Raw genomic sequence first — 8,042 nt, forward strand, 5'->3', positions numbered from 1 at the left:
AACTCGGGCATGGGAGGAGTTCGGCGAGGCCATGGAGAAAGACTTCCGGACGGCTTCGAGGAGATTCTGGTCCACCATCCGGCGGCTCAGGGGGGGGAAGCAGTGCTCCATCAATACTGTGTACAGTGGAGATGGGGTGCTGCTGACCTCAACTCGGGACGTTGTGGGTCGGTGGAGGGAATACTTCGAAGACCTCCTCAATCCTACCAACACGTCTTCCCATGAGGGAGCAGAGCTGGTGGACTCAGGGGTGGAATCTCCTATCTCTGGGGCTGAAGTCGCTGAGGTGGTCAAAAAGCTCCTTGGCGGCAAGGCCCCGGGGGTGGATGAGATCCGCCCGGAGTTCCTTAAGGCTCTGGATGCTATGGGGCTGTCCTGGCTGACACGCCTCTGCAGCATCGCGTGGACATCGGGGGCAGTACCGCTGGATTGGCAGACTGGGGTGGTGGTCCCCCTTTTTAAGAAGGGGGACCGGAGGGTGTGTTCCAATTACAGGGGGATCACACTCCTCAGCCTCCCTGGTAAGGTCTATTCAGGGGTCCTGGAGAGGAGGGTCCGCCGGATAGTCGAATCCCGGATTGAGGAGGAGCAGTGTGGTTTTCGTCCTGGTCACGGAACAGTGGACCAGCTCTATACCCTCTCTGGGGTCCTGGGGGGGGCATGGGAGTTTGCCCAACCAGTCTACATGTGCTTTGTGGACCTGGAGAAGGCATTCGACCGTGTCCCCCGGGGGCTCCTGTGGGGGGTACTCTGGGAGTATGGGGTACCGGACCCCCTTGTACGAGCTGTCCGGTCCTTGTACGACAGGTGTCAGAGCTTGGTCCGCATTGCCGGTAGTAAGTCGGATTCGTTTCCGGTGAGGGTTGGACTCCGCCAAGGCTGCCCTTTATCACCGATTCTGTTCATAACTTATATGGACAGAATTTCTAGGTGCAGCCGAGGTGTTGAGGGGATCCGGCTTGGTGGCCTCAGGATTGGGTCCCTGCTTTTTGCAGATGCCGTGGTCCTGTTGGCTTCATCTGGTCGTGATCTCCAGCTCTCGCTTGAGCGATTCGCGGCCGAGTGTGAAGCGGCTGGGATGAGAATCAGCACCTCCAAATCTGAGACCATGGTCCTCAGCCGGAATAGGGTGGATTGCCCTCTCCGGGTCGGGAGTCAGGTCCTGCCTCAAGTGGAGGAGTTTAAATATCTCGGGGTCTTGTTCACGAGTGAGGGAAGGATGAAGCGTGAGATCGACAGACGGATCGGTGCGGCGTCTGCAGTAATGCGGGCTCTGCGCCGGTCTGTCGTGGTGAAGAAGGAGCTGAGCCAGAAGGCGAAGCTCTCGATTTATCAGTCGATCTACGTTCCTACCCTCACCTATGGTCATGAGCTGTGGGTCGTGACCGAAAGAACCAGATCTCGTATACAGGCGGCTGAAAAGGGTTTCCTCCGCAGGGTGGCCGGGCTCACCCTTAGAGATAGGGTGAGGAGCTCGGTCATCCAGGAGGAGATCAGAGTAGAGCCGCTGCTCCTTCGCATCGAGAGGAACCAGTTGAGGTGGCTCGGGCATCTGGTCAGGATGCCTCCAGGACCTCCCTGGTGAGGTGTTCCAGGCACGTCCCTCGGGGAGGAGACCCCGGGGAAGACCCAGGACACGCTGGAGGGATTACATCTCTCGGCTGGCCTGGGAACGCCTCGGGATCCCCCCCGCAGAGTTGGCAAATGTGGCTGGGGAGAGGGAAGTCTGGGCTTCCCTGCTTGGGCTGCTGCCCCCGCGACCCGATCCCGGATAAGCGGCAGAAGATGGATGGATGGATGGATGGATGGATGGACAGGAAAGCAGTGGGCTTATGGAGGGTGTGTGGTCTGTTGGGCTGGAGGTAGGGGGTGAACTGAACCTGTTGAAGAATATGTTCAGCTCATTAGCTCTGTCCAGACCTCTATCAGGCTGGTCCCCCTTTAACTTGAAGCTGGTGATCTTCTTCATTCCAGACCACACATCCCTCAGGTTATTCTGCTGGAGCTGACTTTCTAACTTCTTCCTGTAGTCCTCCTTGCACTTCTTAGTTTGTGTTTTAAGTTGTTTTTGTGTTGGCCTCAATAACTCCCTGTCTCCATCCCTGAAGGCTTTCTTTTTGATGTTCAGCAGCTTTTTCAGGTCACTGGTGATCCAGGGTTTGTTATTGGGGAAGCACCTCACTGTTCTTGTTGGGACGATGCTGTCCACACAGAAGTTTATGTAATCTGTCACACACTCAGTCATGGCGTTGATGTCGTCTCCATGAGGTTCACAGAGGACGTTCCAGTCTGTAGCCTCAAAGCCTCCTCTAAGAGCATCTTCAGCTTCAGCAGACCAGATTTTGATAGTCTTTGTGTTGACTCGTTGCTGCTGAACGATGGGCTTGTAGGTGGAGGTGAGAAGAACCAGATTATGGTCAGATCTTCCTGAAGGAGGCAGGGCAGAACAACTGTATCCATTATTGATATTTGCATAAAATAAGTCCATCTTATATTCTCTGATGAAATGTTGGTAGAGTTGCAGAGATGGAGACGTTGTTGAAGTCTCCGGAGATCGCCATGAATGAGTTTGGATGCTGTGTTTGTAGCCGAGCAACGACGGAGCTGATGACGTCACAGGCTGTGTCTGGTGCGGTACCAGGTATTATATAAACCGCTACCAGAATAACACAGGTAAACTCTCTGGGTAAATAATATGGACGGAAGCTCACAGCTAACAGTTCCATGTCCCTTGTGCATATCTTCTCCTTGACAGTAACATGTCCAGGATGACACCAACGCTGGTTAACCAGCACTGCAATTCCACCACCCTTTAGCTTTCCGCTGTGTTGTCTACTGCGGTCTGCACGGACCGTTTTAAAGCCCGGTACAGACACATTACAGTCAGGGATGTGTTCATGCAGCCATGTCTCGGTGAAGCACATAATACTGCACTCTCTGTATTCTCTCTGAGATCTTGTTTGGGAGAGTTTAATCAGTTGATCCGAATTGTAAACAAGTCTTTCGTTGCCATGGAGACTCATAACAAGTCTTGAAAGAGCCAAAAATACGCAGAAAAATCTTCCTTGCAGCACACCCTCCAAACTGGCAGGAAATCCTCAAAAAATAAAAAGACCTAATTTGAGGTAATACCTATGTGAGAAGAGTTTGTACTTTTTAAAAAAAAATCAAGATGGCAAGTCAGAGCTATTACAATTTCAGTAACAAAAATGTTACTGAAGATAATATTTTATTTACAATTCTGACTAGTAGGAATGTAATCTTGACCAGGAAAAATCTAATGTGGAAATCTACCTAAAGGAACTAAGAGAGGAGTGAGCTTTGAATAAATGTCAAATCAGCTTGCCATACAACATGGCAGGATAGCCCAACTTTCATAAAACAAAAATCTGAATTTATCACGAACAAAATATTATCCAGTCGGTGCTAATGTGTTGACAACTAGTAACTTACCTTTATCCTTTTCCCATTTTTCTTCACCTGTTTTCTTTTTCTTCCGGTTTTACGCCCCGCTCGGATAACTCCTTTTTTTAATCCATGATGGTGTTTGTTTGTTTTTTAATCCTCTTGCTAACAGAAAGGAATGGGGGCTGTCAATCATTCCCATCATACCTGCCGGTCCGCTACATCACTCTGTGGGCATCGTGTGTCATGTGTGTCCTCCAACAACAGACTGTATGTAAAACGACCTAATAATGCCAAAAAGAAAAGACCAGCCACTGCTTCCTATTGCAGTTTATTTTATTTCATTGTTCCAGTCAATATCCTTACAACACCACTCACTGGTCATCAAGCAGTTTATATAAAATTACAACTATCTTCTCATATAAATATCAGATCTTTATACTGGAAACTAAACTGCTTGCTCCTAGAACAACTTAAAGTTAAATCTGAAATGAAACTTTGATAATATTATGCTGGGAGAAGGGCAGTAATGATAAATCCTATATTATTAATTGGAAACTTTTGAAATTTGAGGCAAGTAAATGTCTAGAGAGAATGGGATTAAAATGGCAAAACTAAAGGCAGCAGAAGAGGCAAACTTATTAAAACTTATTGAAATCTCCTCAATGGACCGACTCCCACCAGAGGCAGTAGTGGAGAAGGACAACTCCAGAACCGTCAAAATGCTGACGGAGCTTTTATAAGATCAAGGAAAAGATGGATGGGGGGGGGCAGAACTCCGCTTATTTCTTTGGCTTAGAAAAGCGCAGATCCAAGACAAAAACCATACAATAATTAAACATTAGTGGAAACATCACTGATGATGCCAAAACCATCTGTCATTCCTGCTGTGACTTTTACACAAAATTTATCGAGTTCAAATCACAATGCAGATACCACTGCTCAATTCATTGACTCTGTGATCAATATAAAAATAATAAATCATTCTGATAGACTTCACTGTGACAGCCAGCTTACTGAAGAAGAGGTTTTAAATCCATTGCTCTTCTTAAGAATAATGAGTGTTCGGGCACTGATGTGTTAGATTTTCATATATTTTACAATCCTTAGCATATATTTATTTCTGATGGTTGTTGTGTAGGTCCGAAGAGCTCATGCTGAACTTAAGAAGTGAAGCTTAGTGTCTGCTTATTCTCCTTACAGACACAGCTAATGTGTCGAGGCCCTGAGATGTCTGCATTCAGACATCTGCAACCTGATTAACTAGAACACTCCTCTGAAGAGTTTTACAGCTAATAACAGACTGTTCCTGTTCAGAATAACATAGATTCACACCCTTATACGAGGGTAAAAGGATGGTTTAGTCTAGAATGAACTGTCTCTCCAGATTGCAATTTGTATTACTCTGTTCTCTTATTTTCTATTCAATAAACTTTGTAGTCTTTTTCCCTTCAGAACCAGACTCCTCGTTGCTGACAGATGTTTTTCCACAACAGATGGTTTGGGAACTGAATTCTATAAATCCTTCTGTGATCAGTTTGCCTTTATCACTGGAAAAAAAACTGAACTTGTAGGCTGATCTGTATCACAACGTACAAAATCGAAACCTGCATTTAAAAGGTTATTATTATCTATATTATTTAAATTCACGTTGCCTTAGAGTTTAACTTTATAATGTGTGCTGCTTCTCTACCTTCAACCTAAAGTCAGATTAAGACAGTGTTTCTCAGTTCCGGTCCTCAGCCCCCCCTGGCCGGCATGTTTTATAGGCAACACTACCTGAAAACACCTGGATGAAATAAAGGATCATTAACAGGCTGAACTTGATGAGGAAGTTTAATAATCTGACTCAGGTGCTTTGGAGGAGGATCATGTCTAAAACATGCATCTGAGGACTGAAACTGAGAAACACTGGATTAACAACAGATTTAATGTTTCAGGGTTGAAACAGACAAAACACGTTTCATGCAGCTTGACTCGGTCTGACAAAGAAAAAACTGAGAGCCTCACGGAGGAGGAGGAGGAGGAAGAGGAGGAGAAAGGAGGAAGATGCTCCTGGTTAAGAGGCTCCACCGCTGTCTTCATTCACGTCCTCTTACACGTGTTAAAAGCAGCTGTTGCGCGCGGCCCTGCCTACATTTCTGTCCTTGTTACCGAGAACTATGAGCGGACGCGGCAAAGGAGGAAAGGGACTCGGAAAAGGAGGCGCCAAGCGTCACCGCAAAGTCCTGCGTGACAACATCCAGGGAATCACCAAACCCGCCATCCGCCGCCTGGCTCGCCGCGGCGGAGTCAAGCGGATCTCCGGACTCATCTACGAGGAGACCCGCGGCGTGCTCAAGGTCTTCCTGGAGAACGTGATCCGTGACGCCGTCACCTACACCGAGCACGCCAAGAGGAAGACCGTCACCGCCATGGACGTGGTCTACGCCCTGAAGCGGCAGGGCCGCACTCTCTACGGCTTCGGAGGTTAAAGCAGAAGCCTCCTAAAACCAACGGCCCTTTTCAGGGCCACCCACGTCTCCGCTTCACGGCATGGTTTCTGCTTCACACCAAACATGACATTTAATGTACTGCTAAACGCGCATTGATCAGGAACGTGATGTACGATATAAATCACGTGTGGACGCTACATTCTCATCACGGAACCGAGGAGCCTCCGTCCTGATCCTTGCATTAAAATCTGCACTAGCGACTGGAACATGGCCGCTTTCCTGGGGTCTGTTTCACATCACAATCTTTCCTGCACGGCTTCCCGCACACATGCATGCACCTAGACGGGACAGATACGACACCTCCATGCAAGAAAATCGCTAGTTGTTCACAAAGCGATGGCTCTTGAACGAATCACTACTGTGCAATAAAGGTGCGTCTTGCATTGTACTGACACGAAGCGAATCCACCAACAGCCCGTCCATATTTATTTACTTACAGTCAACAGTATTTAAATGTTTTTTCTGCAAGGCCCAAGAATTTCAGGTTTTCCTGCAAGTGCCCCCTCCCCCCCCCCCTACAAGTCTTTGTGTTCACCCTCTCCTTGTTAACTGTCAGTATTGTCATCCAAAGATCCTGTAGAACAACCAGATGTCCAGCTGGATTTAGTTTCTCCCCCTAAAGGCCCATACCATGCTTTTCTTACTGGGCAGGGCAGGGCAGGGCATTTCCCGTTTTTCCAGTCAGCAACTTTGTCAGTAGGACTTCAGCACACAATGTGAGAGGACCAACAACCTGGTGGCTAAGTCCAACGCATTTCAGTCATTTCAGCTCCCAAAATAAGACAGTATGACTTGAGTAAAGGATTAACATTTCTTCTATGATCTATCATCCATCCATCTATCTAAATCAGAGGTGTCCAGCTCCGGTCCTCGAGGGCCAGAATCCTGCAGGTTTTCTATGTATCCCTGCTCAGACACACCTGATTCAAATTAATTAGTAGTAGAGCTTAATCAGTTGTGCACGTCATTGGCTGTTTGATCCATTTAGTGGAAGCTAGATGTGTTGGAACAGGAATACATGGGAAACCTGCAGGACAGCGGCCCTCGAGGACCGACTTTGGACACCCCTGATCTAAATAGACGGATGGATAGATAGATGGACAGATAGTCCATCTATCTATCTATCTATCTATCCATCCGTCTATTTATCTATATTTCCATCTATTCAGCCATCCATCTATCCATCATTTCAGCGGACGTGTGAATCTGAGGGGCAAGAGAGGTGGACAGAAAAAACAGACCCCGACACGTTTCATGTTGGTGTGTGAACTTCCCGGTGGTGCAGCGGATCGGATGTTTTCATTGACACCATATTCCGGTGTAGAGATCTGACGACGCAGACACAGTCGACACACATCACGCAGCTACACTCAGTGCAGGATTGACATGGCTGCAGCGTGCGACTGTTTGGTCCGATGACATGTCACAGAGCTGTGGAGTTTTATATATAGCCTATATTAATAGCTTTTTTTTATTTTTTATTTTCTTTGCATAGATGAAGAACTGTCCGTTATATCAGCTGATATGCTGACGGCTCTGCTGCCGAGTGAAAACACTCCGATACCGCAGATCTAGCAACACAAATGTTTCATTCATGTTGTTTCCTTATAAACATGAGTTTTTTCAGCGCTCTCACGTAAAACTCTGAAGACAGAGGCATGAAAGGCATAAGAGAAGCGGGTTTCCATCCTCACACGCCATTGGTCAATCAGCCCAGCCAATCACAGGCAGGGGATGGCGCACCATCATTTGCTTACAGCTGCTATAAATCCGCCTCCCTGCGGCCCTTCCGCTAGTCTCTCGTTGCTCCAGAGTACCGAAGATCTAGTCATGCCTGAACCCGCCAAGTCTGCGCCCAAGAAGGGCTCCAAGAAAGCCGTGACCAAGACGGCCGGCAAAGGAGGCAAGAAGAAGAGGAAGACCAGGAAGGAGAGCTACGCCATCTACGTGTACAAGGTGCTCAAGCAGGTCCACCCCGACACCGGTATCTCCTCCAAGGCCATGAGCATCATGAACTCGTTCGTCAACGACATCTTCGAGCGCATCGCTGCTGAGGCTTCTCGTCTCGCCCACTACAACAAGCGCTCCACCATCACCTCCAGGGAGATCCAGACCGCCGTCCGCCTCCTGCTGCCCGGAGAG

The 8,042-nt window shown here is 47.9% G+C and overlaps 2 protein-coding genes across 2 annotated transcripts in view; both read left to right on the forward strand.

Annotated features, from left to right (window-relative positions):
- Positions 1-5,567: 5,567 nt before the first annotated feature.
- LOC306774359 (histone H4) lies at positions 5,568-5,879 on the forward strand (the record flags this gene model as incomplete). Its single annotated transcript, XM_079264373.1, has 1 exon — positions 5,568-5,879. One exon carries the CDS (start codon positions 5,568-5,570, stop codon positions 5,877-5,879), a length of 312 nt encoding a protein of 103 aa, XP_079120499.1.
- A 1,842-nt stretch (positions 5,880-7,721) lies between these two features.
- The window catches only part of LOC306774845 (histone H2B 1/2-like), a 913-nt gene continuing 592 nt past the window's right edge, over positions 7,722-8,042 (forward strand). The window contains exon 1 of the mRNA XM_079265018.1: positions 7,722-8,042. This exon is cut by the window's right edge and continues 592 nt beyond it. Within this exon, the coding sequence (XP_079121144.1) occupies positions 7,731-8,042 (312 nt within the window). The 5' untranslated portion in view covers positions 7,722-7,730.

Source organism: Telmatherina bonti (genome assembly GCF_933228915.1).
Source record: "Telmatherina bonti genome assembly, chromosome: 3".
Taxonomy (NCBI): domain Eukaryota; kingdom Metazoa; phylum Chordata; class Actinopteri; order Atheriniformes; family Telmatherinidae; genus Telmatherina; species Telmatherina bonti.